We start from the raw sequence: 18,474 nt of genomic DNA, 5'->3' as shown, positions 1-18,474 counted from the left end.
GAACTATAAATACACTAACTGTACAAACTATTGTGGAAAGTTTCTTTCTTCCACCAGGTAGTGCTTTACGTAAAAGAGGAAATGAAGAGAAATGATCTGCCAGAGCCTGCAGTGATTGGACTCCTGTGGACCTGTATAATGAATGCCGTTGAATGGAACAAGAAGGAAGAGCTGGTTGCAGAACAAGCACTTAAACATCTAAAGGTGTGTATGCGTGTTCATGTGCCAGGGTTGTAAACAACAAGAAAATATTCCACAGGTGTCAGTAAACTTTTTTTTGACATTTAAATCTGGAAGGCATAGAACCTGGTGTCACATTGTATTAGAGCAACATCTTGCATATATGGGGAATAATGCCCTGTGCCTGCTGTATGGTGACAGTCAGCGCTTTTGGCCAAAGTACTGAGGAAGAGAAGGTGACCTCATAAGGATACAAACACTTTACAATGTGGCTGAAATGTATTCAGAGGCATTTAAAAAAAAAACCACCAACAATATTATGGCTAGTACTCCCCAACTGAATTGGGAAGAACTGTAAAATAAATATCAGGCACTTGAATTGGGGAGGAGAGCATAATTCCACTGAAGAGTTCTGGTGAACTTGTAAACTCTGAGTGTGAGGCTATTATGCTCACCAGTCTTTTAAGACCAGCATATTTTGAGTGATGGTTGGGAAATTGCTGAACTTCCAGTTTAATGTATGATGACATTGATCTGTGCTTTGCACACAATGCCTCTTACCTTTCCAAATCTCTAATGTTGGTTGCCCACTACTGCTGTCCCTTCTTCCTCAGTTCCTTCTCCTAAGGTTTGTATTCAGCATACACAAAGCACGTGGCTGTTTGGGGTCCTGCATCCCACATAGGTTCTGCACCTTGCATGTTGATTATGGAGCCTTTTCCAGCTGTGGGACCAGATGGGAAGAAAAACTCAACACAATTCTCTTCCAGCAGGAAGATGCATTTTGGAGTTCCAGCAGTGACTTTATTTACCACTTTGTGGTGGTGATTGGTTTAATCATTTAGTTCATAGTTTGTAGCATGAGGTCAGGTTTTTTCTTTTCTTTTTTTTTTTAACATGAGGTGTAGTATTAATAATGCAGCTCGTGTGTTAAAGTACAACTTTAAGAATATTAACATTGGAAATAAATAAATAAATAGACAAGTTGTTTTTCAGTACATTGTGATGTACAAATATTGTTGTCTTGTAATCCAGTCCTGCAAAATTTACTCTCAGAAGAAGTCCTTACTTATGGGAGTAGTTCCATTGAGACCAGTAGGATTTCATGCCTGTGTAAAGGTTGCAGGCTTGGCCTGTTGATATGTACATTGACCTAAACCCACTGTCTCAACCCAGAACAGCACATTTTCTGTCCATGCTGGAAGGAGGACAGGAGGCCATGGCCGTGGTTTAATTAGGATACAGCTTTATTCACTTAAAATATCTGGGAGTACCTGGCAACAAATAGTACAGTACAGGAAAGAGGGGGTCAGCTCCCTGCTGATGCAGACAACATGCTTGGCTGCCTTCTCACCTCCCTCTCTAGGTTTCCTGAATGTCAGATTCTTTCCTTCCTTTTTTTTCTTTTTTTTAAACTGAGGTGAACAATAGTTGCACTCAGTGTCCACTCCTAGACTGCCTAAGAGTGTACAAGGAGTGTCAGCCAGTCCCACAGCCTGCCTCTCTTTCCATGCCAGCTCAGGACTGCCTCACTCCGTAGGCCCAGCTGTGAACTGCCCAATACCGTGGAGGCTCCACCTGTGTGCCCAGTATACAAAGTCCACCCCACCATTCAGTTGGCCAGTCTGCATGATTCTGAAAGTGGAAATACAAGAAAATTAGCCCTGATTCTCTACCTGAGGTCTCACATATATCCTGTATGCATTTGAATGCTATCGGCCAATTGCCTGAATCACTTTGGCCCCTGACCTTAGCAGGGCTGTAGCTGTTGCAGCTCCTATCCGGAAAAAGTGGGAACCAAATTCTTGCACTGGTAGCCAAAGGTTTGTAAGCCCCTTTTTGAAAACTGTAACCAATTGATATGTTGTGAGGAGGGGGCCTTCCATCATCATGAATAAAGAGGGGCCACTCTTCAATGGGTCTCTGTGCTGTATAAGCCCTTCAAGCCGTTACTGGGCAAATCCTTGCCTTGGCCCGCTCCTATAGCATTATGGAGTCAGTATCACCTCCCTACACCCCCACAGATCGGTTTTTGAGAACTGCAGGGTTAAGAAGACTGATTGCTCTTCCCACTGTAAATCCCTCCACTCTAAAGCTCTTCCTGAAGTATCCCTCACTGACCCAGGCACTAGTTCACTGACTTTAAAAGCTGCAAAAAAACACTATCAGGATTTCAACCTTGAACAAGGCTGCCTCCTGTCTCCATCTGTGTATTTGACAGAAAACTTGCACCAAATTTTTAAGTTTTTGAAGTGGGATGGGATGACATGGATCCTCTATAGGGCACGTGTCCTGAGACCAGTCTACTAAAAACCTCAGGACTAAGAACCTTTGACAAGGATCTGGATAACCATTCATACTACTGGCAAAGTTAAGGCCTAATGGATGCAGCCAGCCTTCGGGGTGCCAGAGACCCCATGTATTGAAATATCTGGTCTTCTGGAATAAGCGAAATCATTGCCAGACTCTCCCTTCTCTGGAATTGCACAAAATCATTAAAACTTCTGTCATAGGCCCTAAACTTTCATGGTGCTACTGAGCTCTGTGCTACCCTGAGAGCTATCATAAGGCCAGGTTCCAGAGTGCTACTGCCATCCATTCTGGTTCCTTGTTGGCCTGTGCCAGCTCCCAAAATTTGTTCATCTGAAATTGAGGCAATGCATCAGCTATGCCATTATCAATCCCAGGCACATGCTTGGCAGAAAAACATATGTTAAGATTTAAACAATATAATACAACTGCCCTTAATAGCCTCATAACCCTGGGTGATCTAGAGGACTAGCAATTGATAACGTACCACTGCCAAGTTGTCACTCCAAAAATGTACTCTTTCTTTGGCAAACTCCATTCCCCAAATATTACTGCTACCAAAATGGGAAGGAATTCCAGGAATGTTATATCCTTTACTATACATTTTTGTATCCAGTCTGAGGACCATTTCTGGGCTCACCACTTGACTTTGCAAAATAGTCAAAACCCATTCCTCCCAATGCTTTTCTTCAAAACCAAAACTAACCAACCAAAAAAACCCAGTCCTATTACAGATGGAATGTGCCAGGTAATTGATTCTCGTATGACTGAATTTATTAGGGAACTTGAAGTTACAAAACATGAAGCAAAATTTTCAAAACCATGTCAATCCCATTTTCAAAATTCACTTATGAGCCAGAGTGATTGAAAGGCAACGAGATTTAGGCTCCTAATAAGTGACTTTTTTGAAGATGGGACTAGAGATCCTAAGTAAGTTTAGATGTTTGAAAATTTAATTACAAACCTGTAACCTGTTGAATTGATTGACCCTATCAGTCATTGGGTAAAAGAGAAATGTGAATGGAGTGGATAGAACACTGAAAGGATCAAGGTCTCCCTCTATAAACAGAGAATTTGGGCTATATTTTTAAAATAAACTCCTTAGTATTTATGTAGCAGCAGGAGACTATTAATCTCTGGACAATATTGGAGTCCCATTGACATTATTGAATAGAGACATGTAGCGTGTATTGTTACGTCTCTCAACATCTGTATCCAATTAAACAAATGCTGGACAATTGAAGGGCCAAAGAGGGAAGGATCTCAATACCCCAAGCTTGCACCTCAGGGTTGGCACTGTTGTTGCCAAAGTGATAACTGCACTGTTGATAAATATTTGGGTATACTGAGGGAGAGTGAATATTTTACTTGCTAATATTAACTAAGTTCTAGCAATTTTTGTACTTGTAGTTGCTTGGTGGGAGAGGTTCTATCAACACTTAAATAAAAGTTGGAAACAAGAACCTTACAATACTGTACCTCAAATTACCAAGCTCGTATTACAGACTGTGTAGCTTGTGTCTCTGCCTAGGAGAATAGCTGATGAATCAATTTTCAAAAGAAACTCTGAATACAGTAACTCCTCACTTACCGTTGTAATTATGTTCCTGAAAAATGCAACTTTAAGAGAAACGATGTTAAGTGAATCCAATTTCCCCATAAGAATTAATTTAAATGGGGGGAGGGAGTAGGTTCCAGGGACATTTTTTTCACCAGACAAAAAACTATATATTATATAGATATACACACAGTATATGTTTTAAACAAACAACTTAATACTGTTCACAGCTATGATGATTGTGAAGCTTGGTTGAGGTGGTGAGTTAGAGGGTGGAAGAGCGAGGGATATTTCCCAGGGAATGCCTTGCTGCTAAATGATGAACTAGCACTTGGCTGAGCTCTCAAGGGTTAACACATTGTCGTTAATGTAGCTTCTCACACAAGGCAGCACAAACACGAGGGAAGGGAGACAGCATAGCAGACAGAGACAGACACACACCTTGTGTGTGTGTGAGCGAGAGAGAGGGAGATGCACACTGCCCCTTTAAGTACTCTGACCTACTGTTAAAGTGCATTGTCTTTTTAAATGGATCAGGAAGTTGAGACAGCAGCTGCTGCCGCAAGCTCTCTCTGTCTCTCTCCATCTGTGTCCCCTCCCTGGTCTATATGGAGAAGGGGTAAGTGGGGTGCAGGAGCAGGGGGGAGGAAGACACCCTGAAATTATCCCCCTCTTCCCCCCCCGCACAGCCAGCAGGAGTCTCGTGGAGCAGCTCCAAGGCAGAGGGCAGGAGCAGCACATGGCAGTCGGGGAGGGACAGCTGAACTGCTGATTGATAGCCTGCTGGGTGGCTGCAGCACAGGGAACTTAGGGAAGCAGGGAGCTGATAGGGGGGCTGCTGGTCCACCCTGGTTACAAGCTCCCACCTGCTAGCTGCAACGGGCTGCTCTTCCTGCAAGCAGTGGACAAAGCAGGCAGCTGCCAAATGACATTTGAAGGGAGCATTGCACAACTTTAAACAAGCATGTTCCCTAACTGATCAGCAATGAAACAACATTAACCAGAAGGACTTTAAGTGAGGAGTTACTGTACTTGGCCCAAGTCCTTATGCAATTTTTACTCAGTTCTATTCCTGTTGACCTTATTAAGTAAGAACTTCAGGATCTGACCCACTGTGAAGCTATTTCATTCAGTATATGAACACATTTATATTGAAGGTGACATCTTCAGTGTGAAAAGGACATGTTGAGGAATGAAATTTGCACCAATTTGGGCAATGATGTAGGCAGTAGCTTTGAAAATGTACATTTGGGCAATGGGGAAGACCAGAGGAAGTTTGTCTCCCCTCAGACTCAAAACTGTAAGGTGCTGAGTACCCTGGCCCAGTACTGAAGAAAAAACACTTAAGCGTGTGCTTAAGTTTAAGTTTGCAAGTAGTCCCACTGATTTCAACCCCCTAATGAGAGGGAAAGAAATGAGAAAGCAAGAAGGGTAAATTATGACTACTTAGAAGGAAAGATCAGATGAAAATAAGGCCATAACTGGCATAACTTCCTTCGTCAAAGGGAAGAGAAGTATTTCCATAACAAAATGGAGTTCTGACTTTTTATGAGCAGCTACCTTTTTTCTTTGGCTCTTTTAATTGTTATGTTAAAGGTCATAAAAAGGACCATTACTACCTTCTCAGTGTGCTATATTAAATAGTTTAATTTTTTGTACTGGAAAAGCTATTGTGTTCTTTGCATAAGGAAAGGTCACTTCTAATTCATGGCCCAGCATGGTGAGTCACATGCTACTAATTTGTTCAAGTTAATGGTTTTCATATACTGGATTTTATTATGATCTCTGAAGCCTCCATGAAACCGGGGATTTAAGATTATCAGGAGCATCAGCTCTGGGTGTGTGAAATTGTTGGTGCTCCCTTTGCAACATGTAGCATCCAGAATATTGTTGAAACATCATACATCATAGTTGCTTATCTTTGGCTGTACCAAACAGCGTACAAATGACAATACTCCAACATAATGGGTCTTATAACTTCACTTTACACAATTCAATAGCAAAGTGAAACATTAAACTAATCCATAGCAAGTGCACCAACACTGTTTTACAAAAGCTTGTGTATATTTGCGTAAATGGCACTAGGGGAAGTGAACATTAGTAGCAATAAAATCTGTGTAAATGTAGCAACCACATCTTTCTCTAGGTGATTGTTTTGCAAAGATGAAATTTACAAGGAGTTAAATTGTAGTAATGGTGTCTGTGATTTTTCACTTTCAGTACTTCTATATAAAATAATTTGCCTTTCCCCCCGCCTCTTTCAGCAATACGCACCCCTGCTGGCTGTGTTCAGTACCCAAGGCCAGTCAGAGCTAATTCTTCTCCAGAAGGTTCAGGAATACTGTTATGACAACATCCACTTTATGAAAGCCTTTCAGAAGATAGTGGTACTCTTTTACAAAGGTATATGTCCATATCTGCTGTAGTATGGTGTATGGTGAACATTGTGTCCTGTGCCTACTGGAACATACTGTACTAAGATATTGAGTAAGTTTGGCATGTATTTAGATTCTGAAGCTGGTCTCTCAGGTCTGTGCAGAAATCACTTAAACCAGCCAGAGACAGAATTGCCCCTGTATAAGGAGATTCTCCACTGCCGTAGAGATGGAGGAGGTGGCATAGTCACTTCTTACACCAGCCACCCCTTCGCCGATGATGTAAGTATGTGGGGAGGGGGAACGGAGAAGTTACAGGCATTTTGTGTGTTGGAGTGGATATGGTAGACCTGAGTTCTGCTAGACCTGCTGGCGTCAAGGACCTTATACCAGCAGTAAGCTAAAGCAGATTCCTCCTGCTCTAACCTATGGTGGTGCTGGGAGGCCCTAAATCATGAAATCATGGGGGAGGGGAGGGGAGGGCTAATCAATGTTATCTTGAAAAGAACAGTGATCAAGGTTTGTCTTTTGGCTTCTATATGGGCATTACTCTGTTCCCATTGGCGTCCCTGGAAAATCTTGCCTTGACTTTAATGGAAGCAGGATCAGGCCATAGCTAGGCACTGTCAGATCCTTGGAGAAGCCAGGATTTCATTTTTTTTATAGTATAGATGGTTCCTTAGTAGGTTTATTCAGTTCAGGTTGTCATAGAGACTAATAGTCTTGCACTGCATATGAGAGGTGGGTGATAAGCAGTTTGTTCTGACATTCTTGCTATAAATAGTTGAAGGGGGAAAATCAGTGTGAATAGAAATGCTCGGTATAGATTTTTTTGTTCATATTGTGTTTTCACGTATACTTTCAAAAACACACACAACTGATGACTAAAGTATTCATATAGGTTTTCAGAAAGCAGAAATAAGTGAGTCAACAGTATTTATTCTCATCCTTATTATGTCTACATAAACTGACCCCAGTAGCTTAAAAAAATAGAAAATGTGACCATTTGAGAAAAATTAAGACTTAACAAGACACAAACATTCTAATCTGATTTTCTTTCATGCATCCTCAATATTGTGTTCCATCCTTAGTTCACTCTGTATATGCTGGATGAGCATTGTAGCTTTTCTGCATGTTATTTAAGTTAAGTACCACAAATGAAAACATAAATAGGTTAAGTAGGTTTGTCTTCAGTTTGTGGTGTAAGGGACCTAAAATGAATTTAAATAAGTAACAATGCAAATGTGACAGGAACAAAGCTATTGAGAATTATTTGTACAGTTGTTATGGATAATATCTTTAATATACATTTCCTCATAAAAGCAACATAAACATATCTGGTGAAAATTTTTAACAAGTAATAGACACTTTCTTTGCCAATTTGAGCCCAGTTCAGAATATGGCAGTGATTACAGTCAGGACTGGGACAGCCAGGCTGTCCCCATCTTCTGATGCCCCCAAAACTGCTCAGACTTGATTTCTTCTTGTGTGCGAGCTGTATTTTATTCTAAGCCTGTCCACCAACCCCAGTACAGTGAAACATCAGAGTTTTAACTTCATTTCTTTCAGCCTTTCTTTGCCAGGGTCCTAGGAGGAGAAGAGGTCTCCCTCTCTCTAGGGAGCTCCTTCATTCCAGGCTCAGCTAGCCCCGTCTTCCTCTCTCTTGTAACCCTTCCTTCCTGGGTTTTTATCAGGTTGGTCAGCTGAGGGCTAATTAGTCCCTTATCTCCCCAGCTTCTCCTTCTGATTAGCTAATTATTTAATCAGCCACTGATTACGGGGAGGGGGACTAATTGAGGCTACAGTGATCAGAGTGCTGACCTGCCTGTCAGATCTCAGCACTCTGTCGCAAGGTCCACCAATAATGATGATAAAGAAGGGTTTTTATATCCACACTTGCTTGGAAATAGACTCCAGGCTGAATTTGACGGACTGTACAGTGTTGATGGCCTCATGGATTATCATCTATGTTCTTACTCTAAAATCTGTCCCTTTTTTAATGTACATATATAGGGCCAGATTTCTTCATGCAGTGTCGCAGCTTTGTGCCACGTTGCTTGGCATAATCTGACCTTTAAAGACAATTTAATGAGCCCAGAGAGCATCATCCTAGTGTAAAGGTGATTCTCCAGTGATTTAGAGATGATCTAGGGGGCCCCTACATTATTACGCCTCCCTGCTGCTGGCATAGAATGGAAAAGGGATGTGACCAGGATATCCCTGAGCTATGCCAATCCTAGACTGTAGGTTCCCCCCACTCCCACTGCACCCCAGTGTAAGTTAGATCAACACAGTCCAGACAGATGAACAGAGCAGGATCAGAGGAGTCTGAAGGTAAGCCTTAAGCAAGTTTTGAACAACCCCCCTGATCCTTACGGTGTTCATTTCAGCCTCAGCTGGAGGATCAGGGTGCTAATCTTTCATTACTGTTCAAGAGAGTTTGCATATATAATTTCTTTTAGTTGATATAATTGTAAACTCATATTCAAATGTGGTAATTATTTATAAGGACCTCCACATTGCTGATCCACTGTCAGTTTAGCAGTAAAAACATCAGCCACATTCTTCCAACTTTTGAAAGTCTTAAATCCAGGAATGAATAATAAAACAAGACCTTTAAGAAGTTATGTATTAGAACTCTAATTATAAGAAATTCTAGGCCACGTAGGGCCTTTAAGACCTGATTCAAATCCCATTGAATATGTTGGGAGTTTGCTATTGATTTCAACATGAGAAGGGTCAAGTCTCTTATCAGTGCAAAAGACCAAAAATATTCTGTTCTGTATATATATTTTATTTATATTTAGAAGAAATATGTAAAAGAGCACCCTTTACACTCTTAAAAGTACAATTGATGATAAACAGAGGCTGGCAATTGCTCAGTGGCAATACAACCCCAACAGCAACACAGGTCTAACAAAAAAGTAATAAGCCTCACTCTTCCCCCAGATCTGTACTGGCCAGCCATAATACGTAGGATGATGTAAGTTTTCAGTCAATTCTAAATCACCTAGAACATCTTCATTTCTGGCTAAACTATAGTAGGAAAATAATGAACATAATTAACATTGGATTACATATTATACTACGGTCATTAACCACAGAATCCCCTGTAGCTCTACTAAATTTATCTCTAACTTAGAGATCCGGGGTGAAATCTTGGCCACACTGTAGTCTATGTCCAAACTTCTGTTGACTTGAGTGGATCAAAAGGATTTCATCCTTGAAGAACAAATGTTCCTAACATGGAATAAAACCTTTTTTCTGTTCTTTAAAGGCCACTAAAGCTACATTTTATTAAGTTTCTGGCCTGCAAAACCTCCTGAAGATATGGAAAGAATTGGGAGTTCCCATGGGAGAATACACCCACTTGCTGCACCTGACTGAGGCCTTAAAGATGCTAATGATTTTATTTTGCTATTGTCTCCATTTTGGAGTCTTTATAACAAAAAAACATTTGAACCACCTCTCTCTGAACATACAGTCTATTAATCCTCCACTTCAGGATCTTCAAACTATAATTTACACACAATATTTCATGGGGTAAATTTCATTATCTCTACTCAATTATTCCAATTTCCTTCCCTAGGAAGTGAAAGATGGCTTATGAATCTTTCACAGCAGAAAATACACACAAAAGAAATGCAAGCATTTTGCCACAATTAAACTGTGGGTAACATTACTTGAATAATAATAATGATAATCCAGAAGCACCATCTAAGGTTCTGTCTTTGCTGCAGTTAACTCAAATTAACTCCTTTCAAGTTAGGCTGCCTCGAGTGAGAGCAGCCACACTGTGAAACAACACATGAACTACAGTGCGATTGTGTTAGCAGCTGACAAGTTGTGCTAAGTGAACCTGTAGTCTGTACCACCTTATGGGCCCCTTAACTTGAGTTAAAAGCACCACCACACTCAAGGGTTTTTGTGTCTGGACAAGACTTGAGCTAGGGGCAATACTTAAGTTTTAGTTCAAGTTAACTCTGCAGTGAAGACATCCTTATGAAGTGTGCCTTGGGACCTCTCCCTTTCACCAGGGGCGCTAGTGCTGGGTGGCTGGAGTAGTAGTTAGCTGCACTGGCAGGGAAACCAGCTCTGGATCTCCAGGGCTGACGTCACCCGGGGCAGTGGATGTAACAACACAGAACCGTACCAACAACAACATTCAGCTGAAACTATTGCAGCACGTAAAAAGTAATTGTCATCATCTTTAATCAGAAATAACTAAAATAAATCACCCCCAGTATTCCCATTGCTTCAGAGCAACCCAGGGCTATCATTAACTACACCCTGCCCTGGCTGATTGCTTAATTGAGCATCTCTGCACTGACAGGAGAATATTATCCCTTACAAACACTGTGGGCATGAATGAACTATCAATGATGTTTCTCAGAAACGAAAGGAAAGACGTGATTGTCATTTCTGTAACTGAAAGTATTTTTATTCCTTCTCTGGGTGCATTTTCTGTCAGTGCAGGAACATTCACTTCATTTTAGTGCCAGAGAATCATATGCAGGCAAATCTCTTCCCCATCATCTGGGGGGCATTCTCATCTTTCAGGCAGGTAATGAGATGTTGCTGTCCTGGATTTAGAGCTATCTAATTTTTGTAATGCTTGGCCATTAGAATGGGCTCTACTATTGTTGCAAATCCATCATCCTCAGAGCCCAAGTTTAGGAAAACACTTAAACATGTGCATAAATGTAGGCACTTACTTACATGGTGTACTGAATAAGGGCCAACAGTTCCATTTGCAACATTTTCCATACCTATGACCCCATGTTAAAATATTCAATCCCTTCCCCACCCCTGCTTAGCCAGAAAGAAATGGAGGCTAGTCACAACATCCTTCTCTCCCAGGGGTTATGATGCACAGGTTGAGAATCTATATCATAGGTTGCTGTATTTCTTAGAATTTCATGCATACGCTATACAGTATATTGGAGTACAGTGTTTTTTCATGAAGAAATTATATTTGTAATCTCTATTAAAAGTGCCATGTAAGTACTTTGAAGCTTGTATCTTGTACACTCTAAATCAAAGTCCAAATGTGTGTTATAGACATAATGCCAGCAAAATGCTGGAGCCATAGTAAAGAATATTGGGTTGACATTTGTTTAATGCTAAATGTCACATCTTCCTTATGAACTTTATTTAGTTCCTGTATCTAATTTTTCTCATGACTCTACCATTTTTATTACTTTTGAGTACATGTTCCAAGTGCAAAATAGTGGAATTTTGTTATTCAGATACATTTTTAGTTAAATATTAGAGCTGAATTTTTACAAGGGGAGAGAATAATAGTTGTTGGTACAAGTAGTCATAGTCTTAAACAGGAATTTTGTAGTCTTGCACGCACACACACACCTGTCCCACCACACTGTTTTCAAAAGGTGTGACACTCCTGCTCGTCATCTACCTTCAGCATGTTTGTTTGCTGATAATGCCAAATTGGATGATGGCTTTGGATAGTAAAAGGTATTTGTGAGACGAGAGACTTCTAAACACATTTCACTTGTTTTCACCAGATTTGAAATCTCCAGGGAGACCCAAGTGTATTCAGCTTCCACTTATGAGTGACTGGTTGGCTTAGAGCAGGGGTCGACAACCTTTCAGAAGTGGTGTGCCGAGTCTTCATTTATTCTCTCTAATTTAAGGTTTCGCATGTCAGCAATACATTTTAATGTTTGTAGAAGGTCTCTTTCTATAAGTCTACAATATATAACTAAACTATTGTTGTATGTAAAGTAAATAAGGTTTTTAAAATGTTTAAGAAGCTTCTTTTAAAATTAAAGTAAAATGCAGAGCCCCCTGGACCGGTGGCCAGGACCTGGGCAGTGTGAGTGCCACTGAAAATCAGTTTGCGTGCCGCCTTCGGCACCCGTGCCATAGGTTGCCTACCCCTGGCTTAGAGCATTTGTAATTAGTCCTACATTATCAGCTCAAATAGTTCCAGGTCACTACTATCTATTTGCTGTTCCATAGCTTATGTGAAGTGAGTCTGTGGTCTCAGTCCTGTTTCCATTTGCACAGATGTTTTAAAGATGTTTGTTCATTTATTTCATTATAATTGATTCAGTTAATTTTCTTCTGTCCTTCACTGCTGGCATCTGCCTATAATCTTTGTGCTACAGTAGAATATGGCTGTGTCCTGGTATTCAGCAGGGTAGCAAAGGCTATCCCATATTCCTGGTATACTAGGCAACACTGAAGAACCTGATGTAAATCACTTCCAAAAATGTGCAGCTTGTGAGGGGCAGGGGAGGAGGATGTTAGTTTGACCAGTACATGAAAATGAAAATGGTGGCGACAACCAAAGGTGCTGTTTTTATTCTGGCCTCCATGTCATCCAATGGCCCTGAAGGCTAAAGTGCATCACAGATATTGGCTTCACGACAGTCACCTATTCAGCTGCAAGACTTCATTGGATGGCAGAAGCTCTGTCACTTGGGCTAGAGGCTTATTGTTTCACATCAGCTAGGATTAGTGGGCATCCTGGCACGGTTTATTCAGCCTGATGTTCCTCTTGTCCTCAATTATTTTGTTCTTGACACTTAAAAGAAGAGTTTTGGGAGCATGGTCCTTTTAAATGATTCCCCTGATGACTGCTGTTTAATCAGCTGGGAAAGATAAGACACTTCACAATATGATGGAATTTTTGTTAATTTTTTTCCTTCACAATTCTAGCAGTTTTACTCTTGCATAGCTCTATGAGTCAACAGCAAGAGAAACTACAGTATTTCTTACTGAGGTGAGTCCTAAGATATACAGGTAGATTTTATTGATGTCCTTTGCAATTGGTGTGTCTTATCTCTCTTATTTAAAGCCAATTGAATAGAGGAGTAATTACTATTTACAGAAGCATGACACTGAATGGTTTAAGACTAGCCTATTTAGTTAATGACTGACTTTACAGTATGTGACACAGCTGGGATCCCTCTAATGTGACATACTGCAGTTATAGCCTAGTGTCAGGTACAATGCTGATTCAAAGCTCACCTCACTCTGATCAAAGTGATTCACTTCTTACTGCCTCAGAACCTAGAAGTTTTTCAATTGTCTTCTGTCTTATAAAAATATGCTGCTCTTTGCAACCACTGCTCTGAATTTCAGCTGATGTCCTGAGTGAAGAAGCCGTCCTGAAGTGGTACAAAGAAGCACATCTTGCTAAAGGCAAAAGTGTATTTCTTGACCAGATGAAGAAATTTGTTGAGTGGCTGCAAAATGCTGAAGAAGGTACAGTTCCATCCATTTAAGTTAACAGTATTTAGTAGCCTCTTGGCAATTCCATTTTGCAGATGTTAGTTGTATTATAGTAGTGCCTACAGGTTCCAGTCATGCCCATGACCCCACTGTTCTAGGTACTGTACAGAAGTATGGTGAAAGACCGTACCTGCTCTAAATTGTTTACAATCTTAGTCTTTAGAAGGCAGGCACCGCTGACTATTTTTCAGGTCATTAATGGAGTCCACATAATAGAGTCTTGAGTTCTTAAAATTCCATGTGTCCTGCAGTGTAAATTTCACTGAATTCCTGAATGAGAAGAGCAATCATAAAGGCACAAAGACTGTAGTTACTGTTAAAAAGGAATAATGGGAAGGGAAATGAATGGGTGTTCATTTCCTTTTTTCTGATGCCCTACAATGATAAACACTTTCCTTCTGGTATAAGAACAGGAGAACTGTCTCTTTAAAGCAGGGATCGGCAACCTCTGGCACACGGCTCACCAGGGTAAGCCCCCTGGTGGGCCAGGCCGGTTTGTTTATCTGCCATGTCCACAGGTTCGGCCAATCGTGGCTCCCACTGGCAGCGGTTCGCCGCTCCAGGCCAATGGGGGTGGCGAGAGGCAGCTCCACGGGCACCAGGGCTGTGATGGGCTTCTCCTACCCACTACTGTAATAGAGTGAACCTCTGGCTGAGTTACTGAGGTCCTCAAATCGTGATTTAAAACCTTCAGGTTACAGAGAATCCACCATTTACACTAGTTTAAACCTGCAAGTGACACAAACTCCGTGTTGCAGAGGAAGGCGAAAATCCTCCAGGGTCTCTGCCAATCTGACCCACAGGAAAATTTCTTCCCAACCCCAAATATGGTGATCAGTTAGACCCAGAGCATCATACCATCCCCTCCATAAATATATCAAGCTCAGTCTTGAAGCCAGTTAGGTTTTTTGCCTGCACTGCTCCCCTTGCTCCCTATTCCAGAACTTCACTCCTCTGCTGGTTAGAAATTTTTGTCTAATTTCAAGCCTAAACTTGTGGATGGCCAGTTTATACCCATTTGTTCTTGAGTCCATATTGGTGCTCAACTTAAATAACTCCTCTCCCTCCCTAGTATATATCCCTCTAGTGTATTTATATAGAGCAATCATGTCTCCCCTCAGCCTTCTTTTGATTAGGCTAAACAAGCCAAGCTCTTTGAATCTCCTCTCATAAGGCAGGTTTTCCCTTCCTCGTATCATCCTAGTAGCCCTTCTCTGCACCTGTTCTAGTTTGAACTCATCTTAAACATAAGAGACCAGAATTGCACACAGTACTCCAGATGAGGTCTCACCAGTGCCTTGTACAATGGGACTAACACTTCCCTGTCTCTATTTGGAAATACCTCGTCTGATGCATCCTAATACTGCATTAGCCTTTTTCACAGCCGCATCACAGTGGTGGCTCATAGTCATTCTGTGATCAACCAATACACCCAGGTCTTTCTCCTCCTCTCACTTCCAACGGATACATCCCCAGCTTATAGCAAAAATTCTTGTTGTTAGTCCCTAAATGCGTGACTTTGCACTTTGCACTATTAAATTTGGCCTGAGAAGTTTGGTTTGAAATTGAATTGCATTTGCAACATACTTTCCTCAGAGGTGAATAATAAGTCAGAGATTCAGCATAATGTAAACTTTTTCACTTGATTTTAGTTGGCAGTTTGGGGATGTGTGGTGTTTTATTTAGATTTTTTATAGCAAATATTTGACATGTGTCAATCTAATTGTACTGCCACCTACAGTTCTGTGAACAGACTGTATCATAATAGTCTTCAGAAACTGATTTATCTGATAGGGCACATCAGCTGCAGTATGTAACTTGTATTCTGGACAGCAGCAATCCCACCTGGACATATAGATTAGTTATAGATGGATAATTATTATTTTTTATTAAATTTAACCTGTGTATACTTGAACTCACTTTATTTTGTGGGAAAGTTAGATCTAGATTATCCATAGTGAATCAATTCTGTTCTAAATCTAGACCTGTACAACTGAGAGTAGAATTAGGCGTTCTGTCTGCAGTATTCAGAGTGGTAGCCGTGTTAGTCTGTATCAGCAAAAACAAAAAGGAGTCCTTGTGGCACCTTAGAGACTAACAAATTTATTTGGGCATAAGCTTGGATTTTAGCCAATGAAAGCTTATGCCCTAATACATTTGTTAGTCTCTAAGGTGCCACAAGAACTCCTCTTTGTTTTTGTCTGCAGTATGTTTCTTGCTGAGCTGCTTTCAATGATCTGACTGCCCTCCCTAGGAAATGTGATATGAGGCAAATCTTTATTCAAATATTCTATTGTTGCTGTTTACAGGAATAATGCTATAACTGTCACTGTAAATCGAGTTCAAAAAGAGCAGAAAAGTTTACTTATTTTTTTTTTTACCTCACAGAATCAGAATCTGAAGGCGAGGAGAACGAAGATAGTTCAACAAAGCACAATCTCTAGGCTACTGCCAAATGCTCTTTGGGAATGCCGTACTGTTCAAGCAAAACAGGTTTTACTTCAGTGTCCTACAAAAAAATCAAGACTAGGCTTTCCTTTTGTTTAGAAGAATAAAGTTCTTTAATGGAGCTCTGAGGCATTAGATGCTCTCCTTGGGACTCTGCCTACGTTAGTGTACAGTGAGTCAGAGTTAAAGACATTCAGCAAGGAGCCATATAGGAAACGTGAAATGAAATACTTATGGACTCCTTTTTCTCAGCAGTCTTTTTAGGTACTGTGATATGTGAACACTCCTATGTCTGTTTATAGAATTGGTTGATCTGTGTTTGTAGCTTAATATTAGCTTGGGTATGTGACTTGACATCACATTTTTTTTAATAAATGGCTTTTTGTATCTTAGTTCATTTGTTCTCAATGCATTTGTTTCATAGACTTATTGTCTGCCACTAAACACATTAAGATTTATTGTTCCTTAGGTGAAAACTGAGTAACAGGCTATTCAGAGACTTCCTCTACTCATTTTTTTTGTATTTTTAAAGTTCACTATTCACAAAGCCACAGTCAGTTAAGGATAGGCAGCAAGCCCATTTTTTCCCTCAATTTTGTCTGATCCAATGTGGTTCTGGTCAAACTATCCAGATACCTGGACAAATCTTGGTATTCTCAATCTGTTAATAACACAAAGAAAATACAAAACTGCAAGCTGTGTTGATCTGGACCTTTACATGTACAGTATTTGCACATGCAACAAATCAATATTGTGGGCTCAATCTAATGGCATGCAATAATTGGTAATCACCAGATTTTCATGAACAAAATAATTCTACATATAAATCTGGTGGTTGCCAATTTAAATATATAACTGAAATTTACACATGCAAATTTGAGGTTTCCTATAGGACTATGTAGGTTAATGCCCCCCACCCACTAGTCACTTGTGCAGAGAAAGGTCCCTATTCACCCCATGAAACCAGCATTCTTTAACTATTCCATTGGCCTAGATTTTCATTGTTCACTATTCTAATACCTCCACAATAACTGTAATACAGAGAGGCCCCTTCTTGATAGCTTGTATGCAAATAATTTTTAAAATGTATGTTATATACTTAAATCTCTTAACTGATCTGAAGTCTTTACTATGGTAATAGACATATGAAGACTAAAACAATGATTTAGTGAAAAGCTACTGCAAGTGTGCACTTCACAATTTTCAAATATATAAACCTCCATTTGTTGTTTTAATATAAAGGGGTTAAGTCCACATTGTGGTGAATGATCTCAGTAGAGTTTAGAAAGTCTTTTTTAATCATGGAAGGGCAAAAGAGCATCATTAACCAGAAAAGTAGCAATGCAGTTAGTAACTCTAAAACTATCCAACAGATTGGGGTTTGTTTGAAAAGTATTACATGCCAAATGGTTCCTGGTGCATCCAACAGGTAAATTCTTGCCTCAATATATACCCAGCCTTAACTGCAGGCAGCATGCATCAAGCAGAGAATAAATTCTCTTGTATGCCACCTTTCAGCCAAGAACAGTTTTGCAGCAGAAATCGATCTAACAGAATATATAAAATAGACCTTTTCAGTAACTATAGTAGCACTAGCAGGCACCAGGATAATCACATTATAATGAAAAACTGATGCAATGACAGAACACAGCTGAACCTAAAGGGGTTCTTAATGTCTACAGAAACGAACTTACCACAGTCATTATTGCCCTTGGGTGGTATTTGCATAAGCTCTGCTGCTGAACTGTTATATTAATATAATGCTGCTTCTGAATAAGTTTTTATCAAAGCATAAAATGAACATACAGTTAGGGTATGCAAAAGAATTATACATTTGTGTTAACCTGAAAATCAGGATGCCTTCAAAGGTGCCAATCCAGGATAATGTGCAAAAAGGTATAATAATCCTGCCTTCAGTGTGTCTCTCTCTATCTATCGAGGAAGACCTTGTCAAAGGTGGGCATGATAACCATGCTCACAAAATGTATATGCACCTTTTATCCTCCCTAAAAATCTTTGTCTGTTGGAAAAAGGGACATGCCCACATGCACGTGCAGTTACATATCATTCATGTCCAGGTACAGGTCTTCACAGGTACCGTGTGGATATGTATAAACTACTGGTTACTGTGTTGCGTCCCCCTCTGTGCCTGATGCAAAGAGAAGGTGAGCCTGTTAAAGCCCCCCACTGACAAATAACTGGCTCTGTAGTTCAAGCTGTAGAGACGCATGCTTTTAGCTTCCCTTCTGCAATCCCTGGAATCACTCCAGATGGTGACTTTCCAGGCGTTTTGGATGCAACAGGTGAATTGTCCTTTAAAGCCCTTGTCCAGTGTATGTT

At 40.4% G+C, this 18,474-nt stretch overlaps 1 protein-coding gene across 8 annotated transcripts in view; it reads left to right on the top strand.

Annotated features, from left to right (window-relative positions):
• BZW2 (basic leucine zipper and W2 domains 2) overlaps positions 1 to 16,526 on the top strand; it is an 82,671-nt gene extending 66,145 nt beyond the window's left edge. For 7 of the 8 annotated variants that reach the window (XM_045007238.1, XM_045007241.1, XM_045007237.1 and 4 more), the window contains 4 exons: positions 58 to 204; positions 6,313 to 6,451; positions 13,537 to 13,659; positions 16,075 to 16,526. In XM_045007238.1, coding sequence (XP_044863173.1) covers positions 58 to 204; positions 6,313 to 6,451; positions 13,537 to 13,659; positions 16,075 to 16,130 — 465 coding nt within the window. In that variant the 3' untranslated portion in view covers positions 16,131 to 16,526. Of the gene's footprint in view, positions 1 to 57; positions 205 to 6,312; positions 6,452 to 6,577; positions 6,706 to 11,951; positions 11,973 to 13,536; positions 13,660 to 16,074 lie in introns of those variants that run through there. The other variant, XM_045007243.1, reaches the window with a different exon arrangement.
• The last annotated feature ends 1,948 nt before the right edge of the window (positions 16,527 to 18,474 follow it).

Source organism: Mauremys mutica, chromosome 2 (assembly GCF_020497125.1).
Source record: "Mauremys mutica isolate MM-2020 ecotype Southern chromosome 2, ASM2049712v1, whole genome shotgun sequence".
NCBI classification, from domain to species: Eukaryota; Metazoa; Chordata; order Testudines; family Geoemydidae; genus Mauremys; species Mauremys mutica.
Note: the sequence above shows the minus strand (reverse complement) of the source record. Positions and strands in the feature narration are given on the sequence as shown.